At 38.9% G+C, this 19,458-nt stretch overlaps 1 protein-coding gene and 3 gene segments (V, D, J or C); all 4 read left to right on the top strand.

Annotated features, from left to right (window-relative positions):
- Positions 1-308: 308 nt before the first annotated feature.
- LOC116219614 lies at positions 309-985 on the top strand. The segment is given in 2 exon segments: positions 309-422; positions 555-985. Coding segments are annotated over 2 exon segments (456 nt in total).
- Positions 986-8,694: 7,709 nt separating this feature from the next.
- LOC122128845 lies at positions 8,695-9,436 on the top strand. The segment is given in 2 exon segments: positions 8,695-8,861; positions 9,006-9,436. Coding segments are annotated over 2 exon segments (480 nt in total).
- Positions 9,437-13,566: 4,130 nt separating this feature from the next.
- On the top strand, positions 13,567-15,242 carry LOC116219588. Its single transcript, XM_031563074.1, has 4 exons — positions 13,567-13,624; positions 13,834-14,200; positions 14,803-14,962; positions 15,117-15,242. Exons 1-4 carry the CDS (start codon positions 13,585-13,587, stop codon positions 15,240-15,242), a joined length of 693 nt encoding a protein of 230 aa, XP_031418934.1. The 5' UTR covers positions 13,567-13,584.
- Positions 15,243-18,119: 2,877 nt separating this feature from the next.
- Positions 18,120-18,967, top strand: LOC105912893. The segment is given in 2 exon segments: positions 18,120-18,410; positions 18,611-18,967. Coding segments are annotated over 2 exon segments (351 nt in total).
- Positions 18,968-19,458: the final 491 nt, after the last annotated feature.

The raw sequence follows: 19,458 nt of genomic DNA, 5'->3' as shown, positions 1-19,458 counted from the left end.
AGTCGAGGGCAGACTCACAGTGACAGGGTGAACCTGAGGGCAGATGATGACCCTGGAATGGATGGTGTGATCTGTGACAGGTCAGGGCCACATCAGGTCCTGGGTCAGCCCCTCCCTGATGAGTATCCTCTCTTCTCATGCAGTCTGCCTGAGGGAGTCTTGCATGGTATAACAGCGCAATCCACACTGTTACACAACAAACTGTTTCACAGTCACAGAGTGTGTCAGAAAATCAACAATGCTTCACAAGTGAACAGAGCAAAGCCACTGGTAGTTCATAGTGTTTGTGTCATAACACAGTGAGGCCTATTGGTGGAGGTTGCAGTGTAAACTTGAGGAAGTGATCTCCCCACTGCTATTTGCTCCCCAGCAGTCAACCAGGATGCTGCTCTTCTGTGTGCTTCTCTTAGTATCTCTGATAGGTGAGTAACACGACTGCATTCATATTATATGGAAATGGAGTGATTAGCAATCTACTGCTTTAACTTCATAGAGCATCAAGGTGTATGGGACCATAAAGACTAACCAAAGTGTTTGTGTATGTATTCTGGCAGGGGAAAGTTCTGAACAGACAATAACAGCAATGATGGCTGAAATGAACGCTTTAGATGGAGAAAATGTCATCCTCTCGTGCAAATATGACGGCAGCATTCAGAGTTTGCAGTGGTATCTCCAGTCCCCCGGATCTAGACCAGAGTATGTGCTTTTAGTCTATGAAACTACAAACACTGTCATCCGTGCTGACTTTCAAAATCTACGGCTCAATGCCACGGTGAACTCGGACAGAAATCAAGTTTCTTTGGAGATCTCCTCTGCAAAGATCTCAGACTCTGCTGTGTACTACTGCGCTCTGCAGCCCACAGTGACAGGAAACACAACAAGCCTGTACAAAAACCCAGGAGCAAATGGCAGTGTTTGGTTAGTGTCATTGTGTATTTACTGCTCTATTTCACTACAGAAATCTGATTGATTATTGAAATACAAAGACAAAATCACATTACATTGGATCATACATTTTCATGTAGTATCTTGTAAGTAATGAAATAAAAAAACATAGTATGTGCCATGTACACATTTGTGATTGGATTCTTTGCAATACTGTTTTATAGGTAACAATTGTCTGTACATACTGTACATGTCATTTCTGTATTATAAATATATGATATATGATATATATGACAATAAGCAACCAAACTATACATCAATCTTAGGTACATCTCAGAAGTAGCAATAAAATGAACAGACTGATTTTGGGATAACTTCTTTATAAAATCCATGAATGAGGACCACTACTTCCTAATTGCAGGCTGCCAGTGTGGATCTTTATGTAGGTTCCCTCAAAATGAGCAGATACGAAGAAGACTTTTATAAAGATGCCATGCCTGAGTTTGCCCACTGTGGGGCAGTATCAGAGTGTCATTGAGGGCCTCTTGAAGATGTTGAGCAGTTCCTTAAATTTGTCTGATTGTCTTCAAATGCAAGGCATGTACAGCTGTTGACATGAATTTTGGTTTAAAATAATATTTTAGAAACAAGACAAATTCAAAAGACTTTTGTTGTCATTGGTATGTGTTTGCAGTGTACAGGGAAATTACTCTGTTGAACAGCCAACAAAGGACTTGAGCAGTTTAGAGGGAGGACTGGTGACTATCCTGTGAATACACAGTGGCCATAGCCACAGCGTCCTGGTACAGGCTGAAATCAATGATTTCCCTATTTACATGCTGCAGACAAAAGGTGATGTTGAGGGAGATTTCATGCTGAGTTCAACATTACCTCTAAAACTGATCCCTTGACCATCCAGAAGGGTCTGATTCTGCTGTGTACTACTGTGCTGTGAGGCCCACAGTGACAGCTGCACACTGAACCCCCATGGTGTAAGGGCTATATAGCTTGGGTTGATATACAATCATGCCAGTAAACATTTTATTGGCATCAACATAATTTGATACATTGTGTAATACCCACGCTCAATGATTTACCTTGAATTTCCTTCTTGAAATAGCCAAGAAGTTTGGATTGTTTTCTTAAAACCTAACTACCACTTCCTCTCCCTTCCTCTACCTCTCCTTATCCTTCCTCTAATGCTATCTCCTCGAACTAGTACTTAACTCACACTTACAGTAGTTACATTCCTGCATTTTTTTTTTATTTCTTATGTAAAGTAGTATTTATTTATTGTTACACTAGGTCTCTATTGCTTGTAACTTGATTGTTCTCTCCTTTGTACGTCGCTTTGGATAAAATCATCTGCTAAATGACTAAATGTAATGTAAATGTAAAACCAGAGCTCTTCATCACGTCTTCCAACTTTGTGTGCACTATACAGCGCATGATTACTTGCTAGAAATATCTGCTCATCAAGATAACTCCAGAAGAAGCACAAACTGAGAATGAATTTCATGGAAGATTCCAGCAAATGTCAACACCAGTACAAAAACTGTTCCTCTGACAATCCAGGATCTACCAAGTGTGTGACTATCGTGTACTGCTGTGCAGAGTGTGAGGGCCTATGGGCTTGCCTACGACAGCAGAGATGTCTAAGAGGAGGGGTCATGTAGGTGAGATGTGATGTGTATGAGGGAGTAACTGCTGTATACTGTAGTTACAGCTGTCCCCTGTCTATGTCTATGTCTTTGTCAGTGACGGCAGCTTGAATATAAATGATTACCATGCTCTTTCTGCTATTTTTGTTTATATTTTGTGCAGGTAGGCTTGTCATTTCTACCTTAAAGTGAAAAGAAAACCCCTTTTCCTAAAAAATTGTAGAAAAGGTTGAAGAATATCTATACAATATTTAATAATTAATATTTTTTTATTCCATTCTTTTTTAGGTTACAGTTTGCAAGATGACATCACTCCAGTTTTGAAAGAAATAACCATTTTAGAGCGCAAAACAGCTTCTCTCTCTTGCACATATAGCGCCATTTCAGTGAACAATCTGCAGTGGTTTCGCCAGAATCCAGGATCTAAACCAGAATTCATTGTTCTGATGATGGAATCCTCTAAATACAAGGTGGAATCAACTCCTCCACATCCTCGTGTCTCTGCTGAAGTATATAAAGATGCTAAACGGGTTGATCTGAAGATCTCATCTGCTGAAGTCTCAGACTCTGCTGTCTACTACTGTGCCATGGAGCCCACAGTGTCAGGAAACCCAGCTGCACTGAACAAAAACCCTCCCAGCATTTAGTTGTAGGGCACAAACATTTCATACCCATCTTATAGATTCATTGTGATTTTACAGCATGCATATCATTTTAATACAATGATGTTAAGCCTTAGTTATAAATATCCAATTTTATACAATGAACAGAATTTAAAGAGCAAAAAATTTGTATTGTTTTTAATGAAAACACTATAGATAGAGCATTTTAAAATGTGACTTTTCTACTCATAGGAATGACAAATTAAGTGGTTTAACAGAACAGGAACACTTAATGAGATGATAAATGATAATCAATTTCTGGATTAACATTCTTAAGAGAAACTGAGCTGAAATGTAATTACTTATCGGGCATATAAATATTATTTATCTGTAATGTCAGCTATAGACCACAGGGTGGCGATATGTGTAACCTCAATGTGACCTTTATAGATCATCAGGTATGAATTCAACCATAGTTGTATTCATTAAATGCCCAAAGAAATATATAGTGTTGAGTTTTATCTCTCACAGGAACAGCTGGTCGAAAGGATACTGACTAAGATAAACACATCATTGGCACATCACCTACTTAATAAATTCCCTGAACCACATTTTTAGAGGGAATCTTAGAGAGATGAGTCACTCTTTTCAGTAGAAACATCTTCAGCTGGCCGCGTGCCAAGATGATAAGGCAGTTAACCAGAATATGTGGAATTACTCCATTAGTACAATTACTACACTACTGTGTTACTATCCTGACCAGTAAAGGCACAGTGCAGCTCATGACCAATCCTCTCTATCAGTCAGGGGAGGAGCTGAACAGACAGACAGCATCATGGTGAGATCTGATGAAAGTGCCTGAGTGGAAAGAACTGAATCCACACAGATCTGCATACCAGCCTCACACATGAACTACACTATGTGCTCTACCATGATGATTCCTCTAACAGTGCTACTGTTTTCAACCTTCTTGGGTAAGAGAACTTCTATTTCATCTACATATTTTACTGCAGTATTAAATAGCTGAACATTTTCAAAAATAATCCATTCATTATTATCCATATATATATATTTCAAACTGATATTTGTGTAAAACCCTCTACTAAAAGGTAAGAGTGCTGGAAACTCTATTGTCCCCAACACTGCAGTGAAGCATGCAACAGAAGGAGAAAATGTTCAGCTCGTCTGCAAGTACAATGGATCTGTTGACAGTCTGCACTGGTATCGCCAGTTCACTGACTCAGTGCCACAGTTTCTCATTATGGATTATAAAGGCTACATAACCAATGCAACTCCTCCTGTTCCTGGGATATCAATCAAGCATGTCACAACAGCAAAGCAAGTTTCACTGGAGATCTCATCTGCTGAAGTCTCAGACTCTGCTGTCTACTACTGTGCCCTGAGGCACACAGTGTCAGGAAACCCAGCTGCACTGAACAAAAACCCTCCCAGCTAAGATGGAGGGAAAAGGCATATACGTAGATATTCTTAAAAAGGCACTGTGAACTGGAAATTAATTTTTCATGTTTCAGCACATTCATTCATTAAAACGGTTTGACTCCCACCCGTCAACAGAGAAAATAAATATTTTCTAGACATCAATCAACACATCTAATGAAAAAAAACAATTGTGATCAGATTAGAGAAAAGCACAATAACACAAAACAAGAATACCATGGTCACACTATCTATTCACTATATTGAAAATGATTCTCAGTAAAACACAGTCCCTATCTATGAAACAAATGGTCACTGTTTTTCCTCTTCAAAGCTTCACACAGAGATCCCTATGGAGAGACACTACAGCTACTCTGGCATAGTTCTAGAGGAGGAGCTCACATGACACATGTGCTGAAATGATCTTTGTAACAGAGATGTGTGTTGAGAACCTTGTGTGAATTTACTATGGTGCTCTATTCAGTGCTAACCTTAACAGCCATAGCAGGTAACATTTATATATGAGCTACATCTGTAATTTTATCCATTATGGAAGACTGAGCAAAAGCCACCATCCAAAAACCCAGTTGCTTTTCAGTTAGACCATAGCCCAGGCAAACATATCAAAGCTTTGAAGGTAAACAACAAGCAAGAAGAGAATAAACCTCTCTCTAGTTCAGGTGCTTAATGCTCAACATTGTATATTTTAACAGTTCAATTATCAATTTGAACTCACTTAAGGTAACTAATGAGCTCAAAAGTGTTCTTAGGAATGAGACATGCAAATAATAAGGCTTTCAAACTGTCAAGACAAGACAGTGAAATAACGATTAAATACAACATGTAATATGACAAAAATATGTTGGCATGCTGTAATTCCCATTTCAGCCACAAGGAGGAGTCATGTGTCAGTGGTGTGTCAGACATATGGGAGTCTCCTGCAAGTCTCCTCAGTGTCAGACTGATCACACTACTGCAGTCAGTGTTTCATGCCACACATGATGCCTCTCTCATGCTACTGGGTGAGGATCTTTGTCAGCATAGCTACCTATTGTAGCGGTACTCTGGTGATGACATTTACAATGTTACTCTACAGAGTGTTTTGGATCAGTATCTTAGCAGGTACCTACAAAATGGACAGAAATGTGGATCTTGAAGAGCACTGCATTCTGACAAGTCATCAATAAATGATTTAACACTTGAGATGACATTTGACTATATTTAGTTTTTTTCTCTTTTCAGGTGTCTGTATGGGAAATAAAATCACTCCAGACAGAACTGAAGTCTCAACAGAGAAGGAATCTAATGTCACCTTATCCTGCAGCTACTCTTCAGCAGTAAGTCTACAGTGGTATCGCCAGTATCCCAGATCAGCTCCTCAGTTCCTCGTGCTCATGCTACACAGCACTGGACAACCCCAAAGGTCAGAAGTAGATCCTCGTCTGATGGTGAAACTAAACCAAGAGAAAACTCAAGTCCTTTTGGAGATCTCCTCTGTTCAAGTCTCTGACTCTGCACTGTACTACTGTGCTCTGACGCCCACAGTGACACAAAACCACAGACTGCCATACAAAAACATGACTGACATTAAGGGAGACTGCAGCTTCCTAGTTCTCTGACATTCAGGGACAGGGATTTATCCATGAACAAACTAGAAGAGTTCAGTTTTCTAACAGTAATTGATAGTACTACTTTATGTTTTGTATTTTGATCCAACCTGATTATAATATATTTCTGCTAAATGTATAGAAGCTACAAATACTCATGGTATGTAAGACATTGAATTGAAACTATATTTTATAAAACAGATATGTGTTTACAGTTTAAAACATGACATTTGATTATGCAGGCCAACAGTATCAAAGCTAGCATTTGAGTAGGTTGCCATCAAGTGGATAATATGTGCTGTGTCTTCAAAAGATTGTTGCTTGTAATGTTACAATACTAGTGGCAGCACTGCCATAATCCAAACTGCACATACAGCCATATCTGAAAATACCGAATGGCATACAAAAGAATCATGTCATGAAGGCATGTTTCATTTATCTCTAACTGAACACTTATGAAAGAATATGATTCTGCTCTCTGAAGAACAGTTTTTATAGGACTACACCTATGACTTTAGGTTCAGAGGGGGACTGTTGGATCTGCATTCCCTTTTTCTACTCTGGGTTTGCATGTGTACCGTGGGAGGAGCTGAATATGTTATGACATCTGAACAGGAAAAAGTTGTAGACTGCTCTTTAGTTGATCAGTGAGTAATTTAAGGCAGGACACATGGAAATGATATGATGCTCTGGGTGACTCATTTATTCATACTTGCTCTTCACAGCTTCGGTATGTGTATGAATATGTATGTATTTCTTCATGTATTTAACATACTATCATAGATATACAATATGTAGGCCTACTTTCAATAATTATTTGAGTGACAAATATCCTCAATAATTTCTAGGGTGCAGTTGAGTTGAGATACAAGAGGACATAATTCAGGAGAGGAGACTGTAAATCAGCCACAAGAGGACATGATTCACGTAGGAGGAGGATCAGTGACTCTGAACTGTAGATACAAAATATCAAGTGAATTATCAGATCTTTACTGGCACATTCACAGACCAAATGATTTCCCCACATATCTGCTGAGAAGAGATAAATCTGAATATGGAGATAATGGCACTTGAGTTCAATGAGAGATTTCACTTCAACCTAAACTACACCTCCAGCTCAGTTCCTCTGGCAAAATACAGCCCCCCTTCTCTCAAACCAGTACTAATAATGCCCACCTGTCAGAGGTGAAAAATCATGGCTGCACACATTCACTTCAATGAATAGAAAGTGGGTAAAACCAAGCTGACTGACTTAATTATGTTTATAGTCCATCAGTTTATTATTTACATGCACCGTCTCTTTAATCAAGCAACATAACTGAGGCTCAAAAGCATCAATACAGTATATTATCGTACAATGAGACTATTCTGAGATTGTGGACAATTTCAAATGCATCTCTCAGCATTCAGTACCCTATATTCAAAGCAGATAGCTGATCGAAAGTCTACTTCTCTCATATGTTCAGAGAACATTTACTACAAACACTTAAAAACACAGATATGAAATACAGACATAACCTTTCCAAATTATACTATGTGGAAATGTACCAGTCAGCTTCTCACAAAGACCTTTCTTTTTGGACAAGAGGGAGGAGCTAGAAAGTGAAGATCATGATGCCTTCATGGTGCCTACCCATGGGTGTCTTGAAAGGACTGACATTCAAGTTGTGTAGAGCTTGGATTTGCAGACCTCCAGAATGATCTTCTTTCTGGGTATATTACTCATGGACCTTTCAGGTAAACACAAAGTCAAAATTAAATAATGAAGAAACAGTCATAAGAGAATAAAACAAAATAGCATGTTTTAGCATCTTTTTTTTCTCTGTGCAGGTAAAACCTCTGGGAATAAAATCATTCCAAACAGTGTTGAACTCAACACAGTGGAGGGAGATAATTTAACCCTCTCCTGTAACTACAGCTCTGGAAACTATCTACAGTGGTATCGCCAGTATCCAAGATCAGCACCCCAGTTTCTCTTGTTCATCACTAGTCCTGATAAGACAGACAAATCAGATGTGGAACCACGATTCTCTGGGAGAATGAATAAGGAGAGAAATCAGATGTTTCTGGACATCTCCTCTTCTAAACTCTCAGACTCTGCTCTCTACTACTGTGCCCTGAGGCCCACAGTGAAGGAAACTGGCACACTGTCATACAAAAACTGACATGACGTGACATGAGATGACATACATCATACCTTACTCTCCTTCCAAAAACTCTGCACAGAATTTGCACAGAGTGGTAACCACTCGCATAGATTCAAGTAATTAAATACATACATGCACTTTTATTATACAAATATCCATACATTATGATTCCAGAAATAGTCTTGTAAGAATGAATTACTTCAATCCCATCGTTGTAAAGTAACCTCTGCAAGAGCCAATGTCTACTAGTGAGTCATAAGAAATAATAGAAAAATAGATTATATTCTGTCAAAATGTATTTTATCGCACAAGACAAAATACAGAGCTGCCTTTGGACTGCAATACCACTGGACACCATGCTGGGGCGACACTATATGTTCAAAAGATGACGATGTCATCATCCTTCTTTCAGAGCTGAGAAACAGACATTAGAGAGCTCCAATCTCACAGCTCAGGCATCACACGGAGCAGTCATGACCCTCTGGACAAATCTCTTACACATTCTGATCTGTTATTACTGCAGTAAGGAACATTTTCTCATCACATTCATATTATTGATTGATTGTTCTACTTTACATTTAGCTGATACTCAAAGCAACTTACAAAACTTTCCCATCTGTGTAATTCTCATCTTGTAAAATGTGTCTGCCTCTTTTTGTTTTACAGTTGGCAGAGGGATGGAGGACTCTGTTGATCAGCCATCAAATGATGTAGTCGGTGTAGAGGGTGAAGTAGTGACACTCCACTGTACATATGATGTGACTACATCAACATCTCAGTTCTATTTGTTTTGGTACAAATTTCAAGCAAACGACGTCCCTCGATATATGCTGCAGAGATACACTTTCGGAGATGGGCACAATAGTGATGGATTCAAAGTAAGATTTAAAGCAGAACTCAACGCCACTGCTAAATCTGTTCCTCTGACAGTCATGGATCTGCAAGTGTCTGACTCTGCTGTGTACTACTGTGCTCTGAGGCCCACAGTGACTGTTGCAGACCACACCGTCATACAAAAACACACAGGGTATCCTTTATTCATATCTGTCACATCATACTCTCACACATTAGGTGATGTGGTTTCTGTCATAAACTGATAAAGACTGAATAGAAATGAATGAATGACAACAAAATGATATGTTAACACAATTATAGGGGCATTTAAATTAAATTAGGGTGACAGATATAAGAAATGAAGCAGCAATGCATCTAGATCTAGAGTAATGGAGTAGGTCTGATAAGGGAACTGGCAACATTTCTCCATGTATTATGTAATGTGACATCAGACATTAGACTGTCAAACATGAAATCATTTCAGTGATTGAAATCAGACATACAAAATTAATGCTGGCTTATAAATGTAGAACATTGTCTACATTCCATGCAAGAATGGCTCACACAGATTAATTTACTCAGCTATGAGAGTTATATTCCCTTCTGTCTGATGTTAACATCACCCATATCTAATCAGAGAGGGCAATCCAGTAAGACTACTGTACTGAATGCTGTACTGACACTAATCATCAATAACAATAAGAACATATTATTTACTCTCATACTTATTAAAACAACTGTACTAACTGTATTCAATGTATTGTCCTTCCTCTCACAGGACTCATGAATCAAAATGAAATGACTTCAAACAGGGCTGAGGTCTCTACTATGGAGGGATCTGTTTAACCCTTTCCTGCCATGAGTTACATTATAACCGAGTTAGCTGGAGGTTCTGTATGGGTGCCCTTATAAATGGAGGGTACCTGCCTCAAAGTCTATGAAGTGCATTATTATATACTTATTTACATTTGTAGATTCTGGATGATCAGAGGAACTGAGCTGGAGTTGAAGTTTAGTCTGGAGTGAAATCTCTCATTGAACTCAGTGTCACTTTCCCAATTTCCATAATTATCTCTTAAGTATAGCATCATTCTGGTGCTGTATTTTCATGACATCGAAACTTTTTCATTATTTCAATGTCGACATGCTTTCAACAATTGATAAACAGTGCTGCATACAAATGCATTCATATGCAGTGAATAACAACAGAGTTAGTGTACATCTATGCTAATCAGCCACTCTAGATCCACCAATCAAAGTGTTCAGAGCAAGGCCTTCCTGAATGAAGGTCATGTGACTTATTTAGTGCTGATGCAGTAACTCAAGGAGAAGCACCTCAGAGAACTGTGAGCAAGAACAGTGATCTCATCTGCCACTGCAGATTCCACATGGAGAAATCACTGCTACTAATCCTCATTATGACAACAGGTGAATTTTAAGGAAACAAACTGGATGATATGCACAATATAATGGTAGTTTACTATATACTACACTCTACTATATCAGGGATAACAGTTTCATGTCTGCATAACCCTTTCTTCAATTCTTCACAGATATTGTGGCTGATCATGTTAGTCCTGCCAATTCCAACATAAAAGGTCTTGAAGGGGACTCTGCAAAGTTGCAGTGTTCATATGAAACAAGCAGTGACTATATTTATCTTTACTGGCAGAGGCAGTATCCAAATGATGCCCCTCAGTTTTTATTATACAAAGGAGCTCGATCTTACAGTGGTGAACATATTCCTGACCCTCAGTTTGGCACTACAACATCCAGATCATCAACTGAGCTCCATATTAAAACTCTGACTCTGGCAGACACAGCTCTTTACTACTGTGCTCTGAGGGTAGCCCAGTGATATAAAGTCACTAAGAAGCCGTACAAAAACCTACACACGAATGAATCAAGAGACGTGGTCACACCTGCAGCACACTGCAGTGTGAAATTAATTAGAGCTGTGGCAGCACTTTTTCCAGTCAACAGTACGTCACTCTAAACTATACACATCATAAATTAGAGTCTGACACGGGTCAAATATATCTGTTGTAACTGAAGACACAAAGGAGTTCCCTATTCTGTGGCCTATTACAAGTTGTCATGCAATGGGATCAAAGTATATTTTAAGAGTCACAATGAAAGAAAAATAATGTATGACGATGAGCTTGAGAGGGGAAAACTATGTGCCTGAACATTTCTCCCAGTTTGACGTGACCAATATAGATATTTTAACTGCATGTTCCCTTCAGACACTGTGGGTTTACTAAATGATCTAAGATAAAGGACACTGGTAGTGTGTAGTCAGAAGTGGCCTGTGAGGTCTGTTGATCCTCTCCACTAATTTCAGTATCAAGAACAGTGACACAGTTTATCTTTATTTAGCTGATACGATTCAGTATTTCAGACATTAACACAGCAGTGGATATTGTGTAGTATTACGTTTGTTACACGCATTATGCAAAATCATATCCGGAGTGGCCTTACATTTATTTGGTAAGACCATTATTGTCATGGAAACATAAGTAAAAATGAATAAAATTGCAGATTTTTTACTATTTCTACTCAGAATAGTGCACAAGAAGATTGTTTCAATAGGTTAATGAGTATACAATGGTGACTTTTTGGTGGGTTATTTTTAATTTAAAGAAATCAAAGTTTAGAACAATTTTCTTTCTTAAGGAAGAGAGAAAACCTTTTTGATATTTACGCACTTCAGAGCTACATTTTAGCCACTCCCTTCAGGGCAGAGGGAGGAGCTTATGATGATTCATGACACTGTGTTCATTTCATTTCAACAGTCTGGCATAAAATGGGGTAGAACTCAAGTTCATTAAACCTGTTCTCTGTGGTGATTTTATAATTTCCTGTAAAATGTTACTCTTGTTTACTGCAGTCTTTGCCGCTGCTCAAGGTAAATATTGAAACTTTCAGATTTATGCTATTGTCAAATTGTACTTTTCTCAAATCTATGTTAATAATGGATGGATGACACAGCACGTTGTTTTAGGCATTATTTTATTCATAGAGCTTTGTTTGCAGGTGTCAGTTCTGAGAATGTCATCTCACCAAACAGCCCTGAGGTGTATGCTAAGGAAGGATCCAGAGTTACATTATCCTGTAACTACTCTACAACAGCCACCAATCTACAGTGGTATCACCAATATCCCAGATCAGTTCCAACGCATCTTGTGAGTGTGTACAGTTCAGATAAGATATCAGACATAGATCCTCGGTTAACTGGGAAGATCAACAAGGAGAAAACTCAAGTCTTTCTGGAGATCTCCTCTGTTCAAGTCTCTGACTCTGCACTGTTCTACTGTGCTCTGACGCCCACAGTGACACAAAACCACAGTCTGCCATACAAAAACCTTGACAAGGAAACTAGTGTGGGGAAAGATCTTCTTTAAAGTAGCAGCACAGCTGAATAAGTGATGTATTTAGGCTCTCGTGCTGTGAAGCTGTTTTCCTAAGTGAACAATCTGGTCAGCATTGATCAGAAAACAAAAGATGAGTTAAGAGAGGGAAATGATGGAACTCAAGTACCAATTCCTCAGTATCCTCAGGGCATCTTTGATTTCTATAAATGTATGGAGCTATATGTTTGTATATATATCTATAGGGATATGTTTGTGGAGAAGATGCTGCTTGAGGGTGGAAGAGGAGATATCATGATGCATCAGCCCCTAAACAGCTTCTCTTAACAACCAAGGGTGTGAAACTGCATTGTGTTACCGTCTTTGATGCTTCCTGTCTCTCCAAAACATCAGACCCTTTTGTGCCCTCATGTGGTAATCTCCAGTGCTGCATATTGTACAATACTCCACAATCTTACAGGTTCAGATGTGGTGAGAGGAGAGAAATAAAGGAGTTCCCTTTCATGTGTGAATAGAATAAGAACCAGTGGTCTTGGAAATACATTCATACAATATAACATTCAAGACCACACAATCAAGTTTCCAAACTCTGATGGCAGTTATCAGTGACAGAAGAAACAGTCAGGGTGGGGCCTTTGCTGCCCTCCACAGGTTTGAGGTGAGGGCAGACTCACAGTGACAGAGTGAACCTGAGGGAAGATGATGACCCTGGAATGGATGGTGTGATCTGTGACAGGTCAGGGCCCCATCTGACCCTGGGTCAGTCCCTCCCTGACAAGTCTCCTCTCTTCTCATGCAGTCTGCCTGAGGGAGTCTTGCATGGTAAAACAGTCCAATCCACACTGTTACACAACAACCTGTTTCACAGTCACAGAGTGTGTCAGAAAATCTACAATGCTTCACAAGTGAACAAAGCAATGCTACTGGTGACTTATTGTGTGTTTGTGTCATAACACAGTGAGCCCTATTGGTGGAGGTTGCAGTGTAAACTTGAGGAAGTGATCTCCCCACTGCTATTTGCTCCCCAGCAGTCAACCAGGATGCTTCTCTTCTGTGTGCTTCTCTTAGTATCTCTGATAGGTGAGTAACACGGCTGCATTCATATTGTATGGAAATGGAATGGTTAGCAATATATAATACTAATAACATACTGTGCAAAACCTTTTTTGTATACTGCATCTTATCTTATCACTTATCACAGTGATTAGCAATGTACTGCTTTAACTCCATAGGGCACCAAGGTTTATGGGACTATGAAGACTAACCAAAGTGTTTATTTATTCTGGCAGGGGAAAGTTCTGAACAGACAATAACAGCAATGATGGCTGAAATTCACGCTTTAGATGGAGAAAATGTCACCCTCTCGTACAAATATGATGGCACGAACATTCAGAGTTTGCAGTGGTATCTCCAGTACCCCGGATCTAGACCAGAGTATGTGATTTCAGTCTTTGAAGCTACAAAGAGTGTCGTTCGTGCTGACTCTCAAAATCTACGGTTCAATGCCACGGTGAATTCGGACAAAAAACAAGTTTCTTTGGAGATCTCCTCTGCAAAGATCTCAGACTCTGCTGTGTACTACTGCGCTCTGCAGCCCACAGTGACAGGAAACACAAAAAGCCTGTACAAAAACCCAGGAGCAAATGGCAGTGTTTGGTTAGTGTCATTGTGTATATACTGATCTATTTCACTAAATAAATATGATTGATTATTGAAATAAAAAGACAAAATCACATTCAATTTGATCATACATTTCCATTTCTGTATTGCATGTATTGTCTTGTAAGTAGTTTAATAAAAAAACATAGTCTGTGCATATACAAATCTTTTTTTTAAATGCTCTTTTATAATTAACAATTCTTTGTGACATTGCAAATGGATTTCCCATAAACTGTCAAAACAATAACATTCCACATACTACAGTTCCAAAGGAAAGGACATCATATCGACATATTTATGCACATAAAAGACTTTGACAAATGTAACAGTTACTTTCTGTACTGGCAAATCAGTGCAAGAAATGAAACAATTGTAAAATTGAATGTTTTTCTAGACAAGAGGAATGTAATTATTGTCTTGACATGAGCATAATACATTTTGACAATATGAGGCATATGTTACCAAACATCTATCAAATATACATCTCTGGAAGTAGCAATGAAATGAACAGACTGATTTTAGGATAACTTCTTCATACAATCCATGAATGAGGACCACTACTTCCTAATTGCAGGCTGCTAGTGTGGATTTGTTTATAGGTTCCGTCAAAATGAGCAGATATTTATTTACTTTTATAAAGACGCCATGCCTGAGTTTGCCCACTGTGGGGCAGTATCAGTGTCATTAAGTTTGGCAGTTCCTGCAATGTCTCTGATCGTACACATCGATAAACAAATTCAAGGGAATTTGTGGGCAATGGTATGTGTTAACAGTGTGCAGGGGAAATAAGGACTCTGTTGAAAAGCCAACAAAGGACTTGAGCAGTTTAGAGGGAGGACTGGTGACTATCCTGTGAATACGCACTGGCCATAGCATCCAGGTACAGGCTGAAATCAATGATTTCCCTATTTAGATGCTGCAGACAAAAGATGACGATGAGGAATTTAAAGGGAGGTTTCATGCTGAGCTCAACATTACCTCTAAAACTGATCTGACCATCCAGAAGAGTCTGATTCTGCTGTGTACTATAGTGCTCTGAGGCCCACAGTGACAGCTGCACACTGAACCCCCCAGGGCTATCTAGCTTGGGTTGATATACACTATACAGTCATGACCATCCAGAAGAGTCTGACTCTGCTGTGTACTATAGTGCTCTGAGGCCCACAGCGACAAATGCACACTCATGCCAGCACGCATGACAGCTGCACACCCATACAGTCATGCCAGTAAACGTTTTATTGGCATCAACATAATTTGATATATTGTGTAATACCCACGCTCAATGATTTGCCTTCAAAGATGCTGCAACAGAGCGTAGAGTAAAATTTCCGCGCAAATTCAAGCACCCCGAATACTATAATATACCCAAGCCACACCCTTGGAAGTCCATATTCTTCAAGTAATGGAATCCGATTTTAAGCCTAGAAAGTTTGAAGGAGCTAACTTAAATACTTTTCTAGTTATAGCAATTTGAAAATGGCTCTTCAGAAAACGCTGCTAAAAAAGCGTCTGAAATGCACATGACATAGTTGCTAAAACATCTTTTTGTGACAAAACTATTGGGAGTAGAGAGCTAATATTTGGGACTATACTTATTAAGAAGTTTATGAACAACCTTGAATTTTTTCAGCCAAATCTGAGATGGTCGAATGGGGAGATTTTCTTAAATTGGTACGTTTGGCATGGAATGACTCAGAGGTGTTCTTACTGTTTAAAGAGTGTGATACTGTATTACTATTACACGTTGATTTTGACAAATTGATAAAATGGTAAACTATTCGTCTGAAGTACATACAAATTTTCCTCAAGAAATTATTCTTTACGAAAGTTTAAAGCAGTGATTGGGACATGGATATAAATCTCAGCATACAATGAATTAAACCATTGAGGATAAATATTCTGAATGGCTAAGTGAGACCACTGAAACCATTATGAAACAAAAGTCCAAAAGGTTGGACTCTGCTGTATACCAAGATGATAATGCAGTTAAATAGAATATGTGGAATTACTCCATTAGTAGAATTACTACACTACTGTGTTACTATCCTGACCAGTAAAGGCACAGTGCAGCTCATGACCAATCCTCTCTACCAGTCAGGGGAGGAGCTGAACAGACAGACAGCATCATGGAGAGATCTGATGAAAGTGCCTGAGTGGAAAGAACTGAATCCACACAGATCTGCATACCAGCCTCACACATGAACTACACTATGTGCTCTACCATGATGATTCCTCTAACAGTGCTACTGTTTTCAGGGGCAGTCTTCAGGGGTCAGATATCGTCTCTATACACTTTGTATTATCCTATATTAAACTTGCTATATTATATGCTTCAAACAGTATAACATTATAAAACAAAGTAACATTTGTTTTGGTGTCATTCAAAATCAGTCTTGATCATGTGATCATATTTCAGAAGCTCCTCCTTAAAATTGAGAGTGTGTATGAGTGTGCATGAGTGTGTTTTCATTTCATGCATTTCACAGTATGATCATGTACAGCTGGCTTAAGAACTGTCTTATTCTCTCAGCATCATGCTTGGGTATGATCAGATCTAAATATCTTTTTCAGCTATCGGGGCGCTATCTCATATCTCTTATTATACTCTAACAAGCTAGAAAGCTCACAACATCAGTCTGATTACTTTTATTAATGATAACAATCTTCAACTAGATAGAAGTATCATGTGTGCACAATCTGGGGGTTATGTGTTATCTTAGAACACATTAGCTGCGGTTCTGTAGTACAGTACAGGAGGTGTGTTAAGTGTTGTAATGGTGTTGATAGTGAATACTGAGTGGAGAATGATGGACTGCTAAAAGCTAATTCCTCCAGTCTTGGCTATGTGATCATGAAACCTTCTGAATGTGAATGTTGTTACAGTGTGCAGAGGAAAAGAAGACACTGTTGAGCAGTCATCAAAGTCTAAGACTGGACCTGAAGGAGGGATGGTGACACTCCACTGTAGTTATGATACAACCAGTGATAGTTATACTGCATACCTGTTCTGGTATAAACAGAAACCTAATGATTATCCTCAATATATGCTGAGGAGGTTCTCTACTGGAGGTGGTGATGGTGAAAAAGAATTTGAAGGAAGATTTCTTGCTCTACTCAACAAGACTACAAAAACTGTTCCTCTGACAATCAAGAATCTGCAAGTGTCTGACTCTGCTGTCTACTACTGTGCTCTGAGGCCCACAGTGACAGCTGTGTGTGAAGTCATCATACAAAAACCTGATGAAAAGTCTTACTCTTGTGTATAAGCAAGCTGCTAGTCGGGAAGACTTCAATATGAAGATTCTTCAGAAATCTGAAATGATTTAAACTACACAAAATAACCAACCACACTGCTAAATATGTTGTCACTTTATGTAACACTTGAGGTTAACCACAAGAGAGCAGTATTGCAGAGTCTGAAAGAAATACTAGGCAATCCCTGAACATACTGACCCAGTGAGTGTACACAGTGAGAATGGAATCAACAGTGTAAAACAGTTACAATACAATTCTTATTTTGTGGCAGTGCCTATTGCTGTGGGTTGCAGGTAAAAGAGGTTAATCAAATCAACATTCTGTGCTCACATTTTGATTAAATTGCAACCAGGAGATCAAACTTCTGGAGGAGGATGGGTGATACTGAATCATAAATACTATACTGTTCTCACATACATATATTATGTACATACAATATGCAAAACCCAAATCCCAGAATGCATATTGAGGAATGCATTAATGAAAGGCAATTACAAGGAATTCAAAAAGAGATTAAGCATAACACCACAAATGGCAGAAAAACAACACTGGCCATCCATAATCTGCACATGTCTGACTCTTGTGTACTATAGTGCCCACAGTCACCACTGCACAGTCATCAGTCACATAACATCATTGCCTTTAGAATTACCAACCTGCTGAAATCACATTGTTCATAATTCACATTAGATATCATGTTCATATTCATGCTTCAGAATTATTCTACTATGTTTCCTGGTGAATAACTAAGGGCTTTATTTCTACAGGCTGAAAATGCTGCAGGGAGGGTCATCTGCAGTGTGACATAGAGGACTCCTCAAAGCAGGAACTCCTTCAGTGAGGTCTACACAGCTACACACAGTAGCAGCTTAGAGGACTGTGAGCAACAACACTGAATACTATAGATTCCTCATGGAGAAACCACTATTACTGATCCTCATTATGACAACAGGTAATATATTTCAAATGTTCATTGCACATCATATGACTATACACACACACACACAGAGGGAGAGCGATAGAGAGTAGTAGCTTAGGACATTTCACAAAATAAACAGTGAATACCTAAACTTGCTGCTTTCTAGCAATATACCAGTTTCTTTTCTGAAGACTTGTTTTAACATGATTCTGACTTTGGTTTCTGTCTTGAAGGTGTAACTGCTGACCAAGTCTCTCCTGAGCAGAAGGGCGTCACTCAGAGTGAAGAGGAATCTGTAACCCTCAAATGCTCGTATGTGACGAGCAGCAACGATGTTCTACTTTACTGGTACAGGCAGTGTCCTGGACAGGCACCTCAGTATTTGTTAAGGAAAGGTGCAAGAAGTAATAGTGGTAGTTATGAACACAGCTCTGATCCAAGATTTGATTCCACAACATCACAGACATCCACTGAGCTCCATATTAAAGTCCTGACTCTGGCAGACACAGCTCTCTACTACTGTGCTCTGTTGGTAGCACAGTGATACAAAGTCTCTGAAATGCTGTACAAAAACTCAGAGGCAAACAGACAATTTTTGAATGAGAGAGATCAAAGTCATTTCCTCATTGGTATCATATCAGTTAACCACAATCTGAGGTTTCAAGGCAAACTTAGTTATTGTGGTTACACCTGTTATTTGAATGCATGAAGATTTCAAAACTAAGAAAATAAAACAAACTCTGATGGTTTTGAAGGGCAGTATAAACATCTTTGTACTTAAAACACACATGCATGCTTCAGATATACGTAGTTTCAGAGATTTTTAGGTGAAACCTTTATTGTCAAAGAACCCTGTTCTCATGACTGTATAGTGGTGTTAAATAAGTCAGTCTTACCCTGCAGACTACCTGATGGGTGATGGGTCTCATCTTAACAGAAACACCACAATGGGGGCCTCTTTTTGTTGACAGTTGTCTGTAATGGACAGATTGCGTTGTCATTGTAATAAAGAAACAGTTTAATTCTGTTAAGACTTTTCTCATGAATGCAAAAACAAAATGCTCCATTTAGTTTAACTGAA

This window comes from Clupea harengus, chromosome 25 (assembly GCF_900700415.2).
Source record: "Clupea harengus chromosome 25, Ch_v2.0.2, whole genome shotgun sequence".
NCBI lineage: Eukaryota > Metazoa > Chordata > Actinopteri > Clupeiformes > Clupeidae > Clupea > Clupea harengus.
Note: the sequence above shows the minus strand (reverse complement) of the source record. Positions and strands in the feature narration are given on the sequence as shown.

Bases quoted from the DNA above. Each gene is read 5' to 3' on its own strand.
- LOC116219588 (XM_031563074.1), top strand. From the start codon at position 13,585: ATGCTTCTCTTCTGTGTGCTTCTCTTAGTATCTCTGATAG. The intron at 14,201-14,802 runs GTTAGTGTCATT...ATTTGTTTATAG, and splicing joins GGAGCAAATGGCAGTGTTTG to GTTCCGTCAAAATGAGCAGA. The intron at 14,963-15,116 runs GTATGTGTTAAC...TTCCCTATTTAG, and splicing joins AAGGGAATTTGTGGGCAATG to ATGCTGCAGACAAAAGATGA.